This window comes from Bombus impatiens, unplaced genomic scaffold (genome assembly GCF_000188095.3).
Source record: "Bombus impatiens unplaced genomic scaffold, BIMP_2.2 scf_1445, whole genome shotgun sequence".
Classification (NCBI taxonomy): domain Eukaryota; kingdom Metazoa; phylum Arthropoda; class Insecta; order Hymenoptera; family Apidae; genus Bombus; species Bombus impatiens.
The window spans coordinates 734,741-749,834 of record NT_177864.1 but is presented as its reverse complement, the minus strand read 5'-3'; the positions used below and the strand labels follow the sequence as shown (position 1 = coordinate 749,834).

The window sequence follows — 15,094 nt, the reverse complement described above, 5'->3', positions numbered from 1 at the left end:
GGAAGGCGCCTGCGGTGCTGTTCCCGACTATGTAACGAGGCAAGAGGAAGACGAACGAGCCTACGAGGACGGAAGAGCCTTACATCGCGGAGGAACTCGCGAGAAAAGATGGGGACAACGATGAATCAAGGGAACAAGAGAAAAATGCGCGACAATACGGTAGACAACCAGAACGGAGAACGACGTGTAGAAAGCTAGAAGTACGCCACGAGGGAGAGACCGAGAGAGAGACACGCGAGAAGAAACGAGAGGAACGAGGTAGAATGTTTATGGCGACAACAACGGCAACTGCAGCGTGACAGCGGCTTGGTTATCGGAAACCGACGGTGACGGGGTTCTAGTGCAATAACAACGTCGCAAAACATCTCCCCGCTCTTGGTTGACACAGCAACGCGACAGTAACGACGATGTTTCGATCGCACCGATGCCATTTTACATGCAACGAATTCCTCTGCTTCTAGCCAACATCGAATATTCCCACAGTTCGTGACAAACCAATTATTCTCGTCGAGAACGAATACATTCCACGTGTCTTAGCCTCTCGAGTAATCATAATGCTTTATCAGGTGTAGATCTACCTTTCTTACAGCTACCTACCTAATCCTTCTCATTTCCTTTTCCACCGTATTCTTCTATATTTCGATAAGACATGGCTTCAAGCTGTATAACATATGTCTACGTATTACTGCAACGATTTACCAGCGGTATAGCCAGCTTCGTTCGCATCGCAGGGACTCCATGATCCCTCGTTGAGCGAAATGAAACGTCGGAATAACATCGCATCAAAGACGCGGCCTATACCCGGAAGCTTCAACCGGTAACAACAAGAACACCGACTGTGTTGAAGATCGTCGGATATTCGCGTCTCTACCTGTCGTACTTTCCTTGGCAAATTCTCACATTCTCGTGATACCATTGTTTCGTTTTCAATAAAAGCACGACAAACGGAAAGGAGAAAGCGAGGGAGAGAAAAAAGAAAGGGAGAAGGAAAAAGAAGTCGGAGCGTGCGCGGTAATGCACGCGTAAACTGGAACGTTCGCAGCTTTGCAGTAACGCTTGCATTTATACGCTGTTCGATCGAGGTGCTCCGGTATCATTAGAGGAGCCATTCGAGACTCACGCCCCCATTGTCCGAGGGCGACTTCTTGCTCCTTTCCCTCGGTTAACGCCGGAGATGCTCAACAGCCTACCGAGACAATGCTGTACGTGTATCGTGCATCATATTTCACGGTCATTCTTTTTTGTGTCCGGCGCGTACGTATCGTCTCTGGTCCCCCTGCTGGAGACGAAAATCCCTCGTCTCGGACCACCGTGGTTAAAATGATTTCGCCGGCCTCCCGCGACGCCAGGCCGGTCAGTTATTCTTATCCGCCTTTTGCCCGCAGAAACACCGCGATTTATCGAACGAATTCCACCGAGCATTGGAAAGTTATACGTCGTCCTTGGAGAGAGCGCCGTTTCGTTGTTATCGCGACTAATTGTTATTTGTCGAGATGCTTTTATTTGCTGTTCGATGATATCCTCGACGAGATTAATGAAGTTTCACTAAACGTTAACGATCGGGTTCTACAGACTTTCAGACGTCGAATCGCGCGATAACTTTTCATAGATTACAGCCAAGGAACGAATCGTAGAACAAAGCGTTTAAGACACGAAGATGTCACAGTCAAGTAGAAAATGAAAATATATCATAACCAAGATAGCGCGAAATATCAAACTACAAGTTATAATTGCAAAAACATTGACGGCTACTGGGAGCAGTTTTGTTAGATTATACCGGCCTCGAATATATTCAAAGACGTCGATAAAGTTCGTTGGCTATGCTGGTCGATAAAATATCGAGTTCGTGTTATCGTTCGTCGCTGATCATACGTACTTGTCACGTTGAATCTGGTATTTGCACCCTATCGTCCCGCCCGTGTTCACTGACCCTAACTCGTTTCAATGAAATATCTCCGGGAGGAGCGAGTGCTAATCGGGCGCAATCGTTGTCTCGCGGGGATCATTATCGGATCATTGCACCAGCTAAAATTAATTTTGCTCGGCGAGCCGTACGGATTCGTGAAATTCCGGGAAAATATCAGTATCGGATAAATTATCATGTTCCCGTGAGATACTCGACAAAAGCGTCCGGCGAGATTGGGAACGTAAATCAGACTGTGTGTGTTCGCAACGCAATCCAGAGCTGTTTTCTTCATCTCCTACTTTTCCTCTTTTTTTCTTCGAACGTATCGACCTTATAGCGAGAGATCTCACAGTCGAGGGTCGTATCTACGACCCGTTACGACTTGGCTATCGCTGTAGTCGGTGCGTTACATGCCGCGATAAACAATGTCTGTCTTGTTTTCAATGGCGTAGGAATGCTAAAAACCGATGAATAAAGAGTGCACGCGCGTTTCTTGATGCGCTAGTTACAAGCATAGAATCCTTGGCTCGAGGACAAGCGCGATAGGTGACAGCCCGTGGCAGACGTCGAGTCAAAGAATTTCAACGATTTCCACGAACAACGCCGGATATAGCCGAACCTTTTGTCATTCGAATAACGCAAGATATTATTCTCCCTATTTATCTTGCGCCGAGGCGTCGCTACGACGATAATTAGTACGCGAAACACGAAAATGCAGATAAGTGCGATTTCGAGGGAAAAGTTCTACTTCTCTCGAATATCTTGGAAATATCTTCGAAGATATAAAACGAGGCGACGATCGGCGATTGTCTGGTTACGAAGTACACGCTGTACCGATAATACCGAGAAGACGGCGATAATTCTTACCGGGAAGAAAAATTCGTTGTGTAAGCGAGAAAACGAGAAGCAAAAAGGGTAGCTTGAAACAGAGCGGTTCAACGATTTTACGGCGATCTTGCGATCTGTTTAGCGTTACAAAGAATGGCGAGGAACACGTGTTCGCCGTTGCGGCTGGACACGATTGCTCTCGAGCGGCTAGCCATAGCAGTTCCAGGCAAGTGCAATGCTTCATCGCGCCGCTTGCGTGCACCGTGAACGTCCCTTTCTTAGGCGCTATGCATACCGAGACACACAGTCTAGCTCTGTCGTCGTTTATTATTCAATAAACTACATCGCTGTAATTCACAATAATCATACCTAATGGAGATAGGGAGCGCGATATATGTTTGTTTACGAGGTAATTGATCGTCGTAATAGGGAGACAATAAAGCTGCGCGGTTGGTAATTGTAAATCTATACGATAACCTTTTCATCGTTGCAAATCACGTTCTTCGATTCTGCTCTCACGCTTCGCTTTGCCTTTTCCTTCTCTATACTTTTATGTCCTCCTGTTTTCTCACATTTCGTCACTTCAAACGTTCCTTATTTTGTTCTCATTTTATGATATAGAATACTTGTACGAGCTATTTGATCATTACTAAGCCAGTATTTTGAACTTCGATGTAATTTGCTACGGTTAAAAGCTCAAGATTAAGGTAAACGAGTATCCAAAACTGTGCCAACGTTGTCATGGACGCTGTCTGGACGAGAAATAATCTTGAAAGCTTTCGCTCGAAACAGGACACTCGTCTATATCTGGTACGAGACGAGAATGACGTTTAACGTTGATGATCAATGGAGCTCCTGTACACCTGTCGAGCCGACCACTTCTCGTTTCATGCTACATCTTTAAAATGGTACTTGTAGCAAACCGGCCCTCGTGCCAGAGTACTACTATTAATTTTATTCTACTTTACACGGGGCAGTATGTACGGAGCCTTACACGCGATCCGCAAGAACATTGCGTGGAAAGCCGCGATGCGGCTTTTTCTGATTTCGTCGCAGTAATGTGCGTTTACACGTGTTTTCTGTGTGCGTTTCACGCACGCGAGTAGGCGACTACTTCAGTGGCTGCGGGCGGTCCGACTCTCCTGACCCTTCTTCTCTTGTACTCGCTCTTTCTCTCTCTTTAGTATCCTCCTCCGCCACACAGGGGCGTAATGATTAATTAAGCTTTCCAAGAAAACGCAACAAGTGAAACGTTATTAGTGCTTAGTGGCACAGTTTACTTGTTCCAGCGTCGCTGCTCCTCTCTAGCTCCCTTCCTTCATTCTTCTCCCTCTCTCTCTCTCTCTCTCTCTCCGTCTCACATTCATCCCCTCTTCTTCTTCAATTTCCTCGTCTATTTCTCCTACCCGATCGGTAGATGCATCCCCGGTGCAGTTTTAATAATTACCATGGCAAAACGAACTGGCGCCTGGCCGCTGCGGTACTATACGCTTCGCATCCTAGATTCATGCACGCCATTTGTGCCGTGAAAATCGAGAACTTTTGAAATCTATGACGGCGATTATCCGCCGTAGGAACGAAGTGGATGATGGAGAACACATGCTTGGCTATTCGTTTCGCGTGAAATCGTTCTAAAAACGCCATAGCCCGGGAGAGGGGCGGATTCTCGTAGCGATTTTCATCGCTATTTAGAGCAGTTTAATTCTGTTTGAACTTTAATATCGTAAAATTCATGGTAATCGTACGATCCTTGATCGTGTTTCTAAATATGCAAGCGCAGCATCTGCGCGAAATTACTGGCCAGTCGTTATTAATCTGGAATCGCGATGGATAAATCAGCGGGGTACATTCGATTAATCGCGGGTTTCGATTCGGAAGCAAGACACGTTCGTTTGTTCGGTATTCAATCTAAACACCATCTATTCGTATCGATACCATTAATCCTTGTCGCGATCCTTTAGTTTCTGTTCTTTTTTTTTTTTTTTTGCCTTTTCTCTCGTTGGTAAATGATTTACAGGGGACGAATGCATTAACGAGTCCCGGCGATGTACAAGCAGAATTATCCAGTCCCTCAGACGGGCAGTGTTTTACATCGTCATACTATGCAACGTTACTCATCCGAGGAAGATTATCACATTCTTGAAATATCTAACCCGTTGAAGCCAGCTGAAAGATAGATATTTTACGCGATAAGGGGATAATTGGCTCGGTTCAACAGTCGGCGACCGTTCGTGCAAACCGCTTCTAGATTGACAACGACGATAACAAATTGCATTCCATTACGTCGGATTAATTAAGGCATCTTTGCAATCTCTGTTTCAGATCGATTCTAGCTTTGACAATGCTGACTGCGGCCAGTGTCTCCTCTACCCACGTGCCCGACAAGTATCCCATCGAGGTAACTTTCCATTATGGTTGATTAAGACGTAGTATCTGTTACTCGATGCGTCGACTTTGGACCCTTGTAATTCGAAAAGGATGTAATTCTCGGAAGCTCCGATTACATCTGTTACGACTTACAAAAGATGCGGAAGGTATTTTAATTTTGACATGGATACGCGAAAGGTGATCTCCTTCGGAATATGTTCATTAAGTAAAGCAGCTCGTCCAAGTTGGATTTCCAGGATAATTTAATACATAACTTCTTGCCGTTTAACTTACTGCCATAATAACGTTATCATAGCTATCTCGTTCATTAAGATATTTTATCTCGAACGTACGGTTCGTCGGTGAATATTAATTTAATCCACTTACCGGAATTAATAAGCAATTACGTAGACGTTATTCTGGGTGGCACGAAGAGGATAATTAATTGACACTGGAGGAACTTCCTAAATTACACTCGAGCTGGCTGCATCCTCAAGGCCGGGCGAACGATGAGCGTGAAACGCTAACACTCTGGTGTACACAGCTCTCGCAATGACATCGCGTTTCTTGTTACATCGACTTCTTCTGGTCGTTTAAATGGATCGTTTGTTTTGGAAAATATTGCGATATCGTTCTTGGCCTCGAGATCATCATGGTTGGTCGCGAAGATTACATTAAAAAAAAAAAAAAAAAAAAGAGAAACACTGGACGTTCTCAGTTAACGCTCTCGCTCAATCCGCCGTTTCTTTACGACGGTTCGCGGTCGTTTTTAACGAGCACGGCGATACACGATTGTACTCCGCGTTAGTTCTACACGCGCGGTCTACGTTGCAAAGCACACACCTTTGTGTACATCGAGCCTAATCTGTACAATTTTTCAATCGATCTAGTTAACCGGCATAGAATGCCGACAATTTGGTGGCAACCTGTTGAACCCGGAGCAACCGGGATAACGGCGCTTATCGTTGATTAAACTTACATACTTTGAACGATCGTTCCAGTTAATCGTAATGATTGGTCGACCGGCCAATTTCAATCGTTCTTCGCTAACAAGCGCGACCTTACAGTTTTCTATCGTATCAGAGGAACCTACCGGGAAGAGGAGGTATTCTCCTCACGCGAGTCTCTCTCTCTCTCTCTCTGTCTCTTGATATTCGTTTCGCGAACGAAGTCGAGAGACTCTCTTCGGGATAGTAATCTGTTCCAAATAATTCTGAAAATTTCGGCGAATTTTTAAAGAGGCAGCCGCCGTCTATCTATAATTCTCTTCTTATGAAACGTCGCCGTAATACGAGCTTCTTATCCGTCGTAAAGACGTTCGTTACGCCCGTAAGGATCCCTTTGAAAGCTCCCGGGACAATGAGATTAAGATCGTTCATCGTGGAAAGACTCTTGAAACGCGGCTCCATTATTCAGGCCGTTGCGCGATGCCGACCGTTCCAGCCCTCCCCCCTGTTACCCCTTTGTCGAGTATTTTCGCGTTTCCTCCTCTCCATATATACGCATATTCCCGCGCATGTGTACGAAGCAAGTTCATGCGCGGCGCGATTAACGTGCCGGAGTTAATGTCGGTCATCAAGCAAGTATTACTTCGTTTTAACGGGTTAACGACTTTTTGAAAGCTGCTCGAATTTTGAATTGAGGCGGGGCTCGCGCTGAAACCAATCGCGGCTCGCCAACAATTCGCAACGCGCTATTAGAGATGCCATTAAATTGGCATTCTTTACCACGAAATGGTGCGTCGTTAACCTTAGAAAGCTAATTTCGAAATTTCAACGCGATTAGAGGCCGAGACGTATCGACCGAAGAAACGTTCTAATTTTCCTTTAGTACAATTTCCATAGCGGATCTTTTCGCGTAATGGCGGTTTTTAGCGAACAACGAATGACGTATTCCGCGATATGCTCGGTTACGAACACCAGCGGATTTTACATCTGCGTACCAATATTGACGGGCGCCACGATCCGTCTTTCAATTAATTACGGCCTCGCGGGTGATCTGAATCGTGGAAGTACCGATATTAATTATTGAACAAACAGTTCGGATCTCGTCGTTGCGGAGTTACCGTCTCTCCCTCCTCCTTCCGCTCCGTTGTAATTAACGCGGCTGGATTACAACGCGAGGACCTGCCGTTTGATTATCAGGCAATTTTGTTCGCCACCCTTTGATTGATTAATCCGAAGGTGCTTCTAATAAAATTAATTATATCGCGGCCCGCGCGTGATTACATAACGTCTCAAATTCCTCGCACACGAGACGATGAATAATGACTGCGCTGCATAATGAGGGTCTGCGTCAAAGCTTTGACGAGTAATTCGATGCCAGCCGTGAATCGTCGCGATTGCAAATCGACGAGGCATCGACCAGTCGAGACACAACGGTGACAAACGCGTTGAAATCTTTTCCAGGTCTATCACATGCTACGGGAGAAGACTCAATTCAATCTTGGCCGAGATAATCGTATAAGAGGAACCTGGGGACCGTGGAGTGCTTGGAGCGAGTGTTCACGGACCTGTGGTACGGGTATTCAGTCGCAGTCCCGCGAATGCGTGCCATATCAGTAAGTAAAATATATTTTCTTAAGCTGCATCGAAGTTGCTGCGCCTTTCGTACGAATTACTCCCAAACAGAACGCAATGTATGGAACGTGGTTAAATAATCGATCGCAAAGCAGGGAATCGTGCGTTTTAGTATCAGCTTCGACGATAATCACAGGTTTCGCGATACCGTTAACGTTTCGCGCGACCCAAGATCGTGAGCAACTGTTCCATGACTTCGCGAAACGGTCCAAGAAACACCTAATCCTAGCCATACGAGAATCATAGACGTTGCCGTTTCCTTCCGCGAGATCTCTCTGGTCTTGAATCGATCGGTCTCTGTGAACTCGATATTCCGAAGCTTGACACGTTCGTAGCACTTGGAGTATACGAGCGAAGAGCACCGAGTGTCGAGCAAATTGCAGATCGGTAGCAGAGGAAGATTACACGCTGGCATGCCGACGAATCGCGCGAGCGGCCCCGAAACGTGTTATCGTCGCTGACATTTACACCTTTGTAACGCTACCTGCGCGGTTACGTGACTTTGCGCAGGATTTATCGATGGACCCGTGAGTTTCTCGACCGGCGATAAAATAGTTTAAGACCTGTTGTACCGTTAAAGTATTTTTCCCCGTCAGTCGACGGTAATAAACGAAAAACTTTTTCACTCTCCCCTGTCTTACGTTTAAAGTCTGTGCATTTTATTCTTCTACGTGTTCCGTAATTGTTTTTAGATAAGAAAAGGAAAAAATAACATATTAATGAACGTCTTTCATCCGTTAAAAAAAAAAAGAAAAGAAAAATACACGCTTTGAGTGGAATAAATTTTACGTGACGATAAAAAACGGGACTGAAATAGGCAACGTTAATGCGATGCACGTACGTGCACTGTTTCATGTATACACTCTTGCTGCCTTCTAACCGAAAAGTACGTTGAACATGAAACGCGTTAAAGATCGCGAAAATGGTGTACGGAAAGCAAAGATAAATCGTTGGTCGATAGGTAGGAGTAATGCGACCGATTTGTTTCAGGCGACTGTTAAGGAAGCGGAGCATTATCTCGGAGAATGGCACGAGCAACTCGCGGCCCATTTGCATCGGTACATACAAGCGTTACCACACGTGCAACACGCAGGTAAATCAACGCGACACGTAATGTGAATCGATGTTTACGCCTTTGCGTCCTGTCTAGACGCGTGATAAATTAACGTTTGTATTTCAATGACTCCGTGCGTGGTGAAGTTTTTCGGTTAACAGCGGGGTTATTAATAAGCAGATCTCGCAGTGAAATAACGAATAACCAGAAACGATCGTCGACTTGTGCTTCTTTTTATCTAATGATCGTAAAAAACGACATATCTCCGTCGCCACTTGAATTTTGCGTGGAGCGCGCACAACTCGTTAGAAGGATCGTTAGAAGTTTTCAACACGAGGAAGAGCTGCATTTACACAGTGAGCGAGAGTATGTAAGTGCATCTATCATGGGGTCGTAGGCAGGCATAGAGAACAGATGCATATCGAAGATCGCTGGAGGGTTTCTTTTCGACGGTACGTCACGAGTCGCGAACAAATCATCGCAGAGGCCAATTAAGGATACCCACGATGGCAATTTATATGGCTAGCTAAGCCAAGTACACCGGTGTTGTTTAAAATTCATAAGAATAATCACCACCTGCGGAGTTAAAGACTCGTTGGTAATGGACGACTTTGGCCTCTGTCCAGGTACTCGCCAGCGATAATTAGGCCTTCGTGGATATAAAGATACCCGTGACTATTATATCTATGTATATGTGTATAATAAAGACTCGCGTTCGTGAAATCAATACTTCCGGTTTGATTTCAAAGCGTTTCGAATCGACGAATCGTTGATCATTTCGAGTATGCGATCGAATGGAATTCCTTTGAAATTGCTGATGCACGTACGTTCGTGGGGTTCAAAGGGTCTCGAACGAAAATGAATTTAAATGAAAAATTGAAAATTCATCGTCGGAATCGATCACCCGTCGACTGATCTAGACACGATACTCGTGGTCGACAATGAATCCATCCTTGTGACGAGCGTAAATTTTAATTGCTTACTCCGAGAGATCTTGTTTCGAAGCAGACAAATTTTTTACGGCTTGTTGCCGACTGAACGCATGCTAGTTAATTTTCTGCGCGTAAACGCGGCATTGCAATTAAAAACTTTGCATGTTAACCACTTGTCTCTTTTTTCGCTACGGCGCCACGACTCGGCTAGATTTACCTCGGAAACGGTGGTTTACAAACATGCGAGACTATTCACGGTTTTACTGGCCGGTAATTAATCTTCCACCCGGAAATTACCAGGGTTACGCTTCTCCTCTACGTACGCGTCGGTATTCTCGTTTCAGTGTATTCGTTCCGAGTGCGCGGCTCCTTTTTGAAGCCACTGAAATCCATTATAAATGCATGGAATTGGGTGGAAATTTAAAGAAATTCGGACGGCTTCTGTTCTCGTGTTACGTTTCGTAGCGCAAAAAATCGTAAAATGCTTCTGGAAAAAATTCTCTCGTATTTCGATCGAGCCGTGGGTCGTCAGACGCCCCAAGTGACAGCGTAACAACTTTCCCAACAATCGATCGTTAATTACCTGGAGTTTAATTAAGCCATTGCTTGCAACAGAAATGCCCGAACTTCCCGGAGGATTTGCGGGCCGAACAATGTGCCAAGTACAACGGAAGAAACTACAAGGGCGAGAGCTACGATTGGGTTCCATTCTTGGACGGTAAGCTAAAGTCGCTGCGAGTTTCGTCTTGCCACTTTGTCGACAATTTAGTGTTAAAGCACGACGTTGTATTGTACTTATCTTAGTACGCTTCGAACGCGTCTGTTTCGAGTCAGCTTTGTACAGCGTTTGGCATTGCTTGTACGGGATGACCGAAATAAAATCATCGAGATAACTTACTTTAAATTCTTTTTGAATCTGCAGCGGAGTTAAAACAAGAAAACGATGACTAACGTAGAAATAACATTATAAAAATTGCTCCGTGTAATTTCAATTTTTTTCTCTAACTACTCGTCCGTTATAAATTTTTCTCGCGTAATTGAACGTTTCACGAGTCGTTCCTTCAAAAGGATCCAGTGTCTCTTTTTTTTTTAACTGTTATTACTGTTGACCAGTACCGAATTCTTGCGCGCTCAATTGCCGCGCCGTTGGCGAGCGTTTTTATGCAACGCTTGAACCGGCAGTAATGGACGGCGCACCCTGCGACGCTCCGAATCTTCGTGGACATAATACCGGAATTTCTATGGAACGCACAGACCGATGGCTCTGTGTCGCCGGACAATGCAAGGTACGATGAGTCAAGCCAAAGTATTCCTCCACGTCACGACGGGAAATTAATCGTGATTCCTCGTCGATGCGATCGGTCAAATCGGCGCGCGACGTTTTTTTCTTTCCCTTTGCATTTTTTTAATTACACCCGATTTGATGGCGACGCGACTAGTTAACCGTGTCCCCTTTGTTCGTTCCGCTAGTTTTTTCTCTCCCTCCCTTCTGCCCGACGTTGTTTCGCGTTGTGTTGCTTCCCGTTGTTCGATGGTATGTCGTTTCACGCTAATTTTCGAATTGTTTCAGCCCATTAATCCGTTCTGTTATCGTTGAAACGTCATGTTACGCTCACGGTATAAAACACAAGTCCATTTTCAAGTGCTTGTATATTTTTACTCTTTCGTTTTTTTTTTCACAGTCCGTGGGTTGCGACGGTGTGGTAGGTTCCGGCGTTACGATGGACGCTTGTGGTGTCTGCGGTGGTCAGGGTAAAGGTTGTAGACTGTACGAGGGTATTTTTATGGAACCAATCCTGCCGAGGGGTCATCAACCCGTAACCACCATCCCGAAAGGCGCCATGTCTCTCAACATCTCGGAACTACGTTTCAGTAGTAACTTCTTAGGTATTTCATGAAAAAACACGCTCGAAACCGCGTTTATTTAGGGCTATGAAAGCAATGCCTCTTTCCCTCCATGCTTTGTTAACGAATAATCCGATGTGTTAGCGTTGAAAGACAGCAACGGTAGTTACATCCTGAACGGACCCTTGGCTTACAGTCCAAGCGGCACTTATAAAGCGGCTGGCACGACATTAACATACCAGAGGGGTGACAAAAACCGCATGGAGTGTATCTTGGCAACCGGGCCACTGAACGATTCTTTGCATTTAGAGGTACGCCCATAAAGAAGTCTCTGATATCTCACTCGTTCGAATTTATTGGATCGACTATCTATTTTCTTCTTTTTTTTCTTTTTCTTTTCCATCGAGGATCGTTTCTCGACTTGATATTGTACTTTAACCGCGATGTCATACGTCGATGTCGCGAGTATTGTACTTTTAAATCGCTTCTCCAGATTCTGGCGCAGGAAATGAACCCTGGAGTGCTTTACAAATACATGATGCCGTTCAATGGAAAGCCAGTGATAGCACCGCCGTTCTTTCCGATAGGTAATTCATCGAGGAAGGTTTTCAGGACGATACCTTTATGTAACTGACTTTGGGCGAAGCGCGGAATGATCTTTGAATGATTTGGTATCTTGCCCTTTTCGCAGGATCCGTCGATCGCGGCAACGAAATCCCCGATTCGGATGCTCGCATCCGGCCAACCTTTCCGGTCACTAGAATGTAAATATTCGCAAATATTTACACCTGTTAAATTTGTTTTATCAAGATCGATTATTCGAATTAGTTGAACGAAACGATTCGTACGTCAAGGTAGACAGCACTTTCGCCTTTTCAGATCCAATCAAAAAGCAGATTTATCACCGACGAGTCATAATCAAGATCGAGCACGGGCTCGCGAGAAAGGACGGAAGGAAGAGATGAGGCATTCGCCTACTACGGTGATGGCCGGGGATCAGCCAAAATCGAAGAACAAAAAGAAGAAACGTCTGCGATTCTCTTGGAAGATGTTCGGAGTGACTCCTTGCTCCAAGGAATGCGGAGGAGGTATGAGATTTCTCAATTTCTTCGTCGTTTATTTCGTAAGACGAATAACGAAAGAAGATGTTGCACATAATCGAAGTTACAACGCTTCCCACACGATTCTAATCTGTATCAATGTTTCAACTGGTGATGGGGTCACGAGCTCGATTTTTCGGACACGGTAATTAAACGGGCAATTAGGAAAAAAGCGCGTAGACAATTAAAACGAGCTTTAGGAACGAACAAGCAGCTCGACTAATCGAGGCGCGCGTGGGAAGTCGGCCGAGACTCGTTCGTTTCGGTATTATCGCCAGAGTTCGGAGGGCCGTGAGATTACAACGCTCGATTCGCTCATCGCCATCGCGGAAGTGCCATCCAATTCATGAAATTTATTAGCAGGAAGCCCCACATCCGTGACCAACGTTCGCGTTATTATTTTCCAGCGGTCGGCTCTCCGTTCTCTCTCTCTTTGACGTCGGAACGTTTACACGCGACCGTGTCCGATGCCGCATCGCGAAGCCAGGACCACCGAGATTTTTTTCATTTAGACTGACGGCTCATACGGGCGAGTCCGAGATAACGTCGAGACAGCTGTCACGGACCCTTTCTTAATTTCCATTCTCGACAACGACGATAACTGGCCTCGAATACCGCGCGACCCTTCGATCCTTTCGAGCAAGTTGCGATCTCGGCGAACATCACACGGCCGGAAGAATTACGTTCGAAGGAAAATCGTAAAAAGAAACGAAGATAGCGTTAAAATGCCACTTCCGTTTCTAGGCGTTCAGACGGCGATCTTCAAGTGCTTCCGCGAGAACAGGCAGATGATCGTGAACGACAAACGTTGTCGTAGCGTGGAAAAACCGCAACAACCGCCCCCGTTGCGTTGCAACGACAACCCCTGTCCGCCTAGGTAACTCGCTTTCTTATGGTAATTCGCCTCGCAAAATTGGCTCGCAAAACGATCTCGCTCGTTAAATTTGCAAACGAATTGTACGTGGTTGCAGGTGGAGGGCCGAGCCGTGGGGCGAATGTTCGGTCAGCTGCGGCATCGGGACAAGGAGTCGGAAATTGGAGTGCGTACAGGAACTAAATGCGAATTTGACGATGCGAGTGGCAGCCGGTGCGTGCGTACAACCGCCTGACCTTAGAAGCGTGGAAACCTGTACGAAACCGGCTTGCACGAACGGTCCGGAATTGAGGCACATGCACTCTCAGCACGACACACCCAGATGGGACGTCGGCGCCTGGGGCCCAGTACGTCGTTCCTTTTTTCTTGTTTTTTTCCCTTCCATACAGATAGAGCGCTCCTTGTAAAGTAGCTTTGCCGCTTCCTTTCGCTTAGAAAAGTGGCCCGAAGCCCGGCTAATGCAACGGTTAAGCGAAATGCATTTTGTACTCGAACGGCTGACACGGTTTCAGCGGGCTTTTACGATTTCAGTGCTCGACAACTTGTGGAACGGGAATTCGTAACAGAACGGTGACATGCATCACGTCGGGTGATGCCTGTTCCGCGTTCAACAAACCCGACTCTCGGAAAATCTGCGAATCCGCGCCTTGTATGCGCACCGGGATCGAGCACAGTGCTCCTTGGCTCTACTCGGAATGGTCGTCCAAGGTAAAATCAATAATCGAAAAGGAAGGATTGTAAGACACGGGATATCCACCGAACGCGTCTCTTTATCTTTGATTCAGTGCTCGGCAGAATGTGGTAGCGGAGTGGAAACGAGGCAAGTGGCCTGTGCCGATGGTAGCGAGCTGTTCTGCAATCCCAAAGAGAGGCCGGAAACGGAGAGACAATGTTTCGGAAGAGAATCGAACTGCGATAGCGCGAAATGGTTCACCGGACCATGGTCATTCGTTAGTAACAGATAACCAAACACAGAGTAACTCTCGTGGCTCGTCGTCGAATCTTTGGTGACGACAAAACGACGCCACCGTATCAGTTGCTATCGTCTCGATTGAACATGCATCGACAAATATGGTTTCAGTGTTCCGTGTCTTGCGGAGTGGGTGTCCAGTATCGAGAAGTCCTTTGCGTCGCAAGGACGAACAAAGAATTAGTCGTGTCGCCGGCGAGCAATTGCAACGGTTCGAGGCCAGCAAACGAACAAGTATGCAGAGCGAGCGCGTGTACACCGACATGGTTCACCTCGAACTGGTCGAAGGTAAATCGCCAGAGTCGAGTCGGGCGCGTAGATTTACGATCGCTCGACCACCGTGACTTTTTGACTTTGCGATATAAATACCCATATAAATATGGATATAAATACCAACACGGTTTTTCAGTGCTCGGTGACATGCGGCACCGGAGTGCAAACCAGGCTGGTTCGTTGTATTCTCGAGGGTGTCAGCAACTCGAATTGCGAGGATGTTGCGAAACCTAGCGGCCACCAGCAGTGCAGTTTGGATCCGTGTAAAAAGGATCCTTCGTCGTCGAGCAAACCACCGAAAAGTAAGCTTTTTGGTCCTTCGTATTTCATTCGGTTCGTATTGCAACGTGTGTTAACGAATCTATA

General features: G+C 46.1%; 1 protein-coding gene across 1 annotated transcript in view; it reads left to right on the top strand.

Moving 5' to 3' along the window:
- LOC100743573 (thrombospondin type-1 domain-containing protein 4-like) overlaps positions 1-15,094 on the top strand; it is a 40,770-nt gene that overhangs the window by 23,700 nt on the left and 1,976 nt on the right. Inside the window, exons 3-18 of the mRNA XM_003494012.3 lie at positions 5,057-5,132; positions 7,510-7,661; positions 8,671-8,773; positions 10,282-10,384; positions 10,780-10,952; positions 11,349-11,553; positions 11,656-11,822; positions 12,005-12,098; positions 12,203-12,275; positions 12,391-12,599; positions 13,356-13,488; positions 13,583-13,832; positions 14,017-14,193; positions 14,271-14,435; positions 14,567-14,743; positions 14,865-15,030. Of these exons, the coding sequence (XP_003494060.1) occupies positions 5,057-5,132; positions 7,510-7,661; positions 8,671-8,773; positions 10,282-10,384; positions 10,780-10,952; positions 11,349-11,553; positions 11,656-11,822; positions 12,005-12,098; positions 12,203-12,275; positions 12,391-12,599; positions 13,356-13,488; positions 13,583-13,832; positions 14,017-14,193; positions 14,271-14,435; positions 14,567-14,743; positions 14,865-15,030 (2,423 nt within the window). The remainder of the gene's footprint in view (positions 1-5,056; positions 5,133-7,509; positions 7,662-8,670; positions 8,774-10,281; positions 10,385-10,779; positions 10,953-11,348; positions 11,554-11,655; positions 11,823-12,004; positions 12,099-12,202; positions 12,276-12,390; positions 12,600-13,355; positions 13,489-13,582; positions 13,833-14,016; positions 14,194-14,270; positions 14,436-14,566; positions 14,744-14,864; positions 15,031-15,094) is intronic.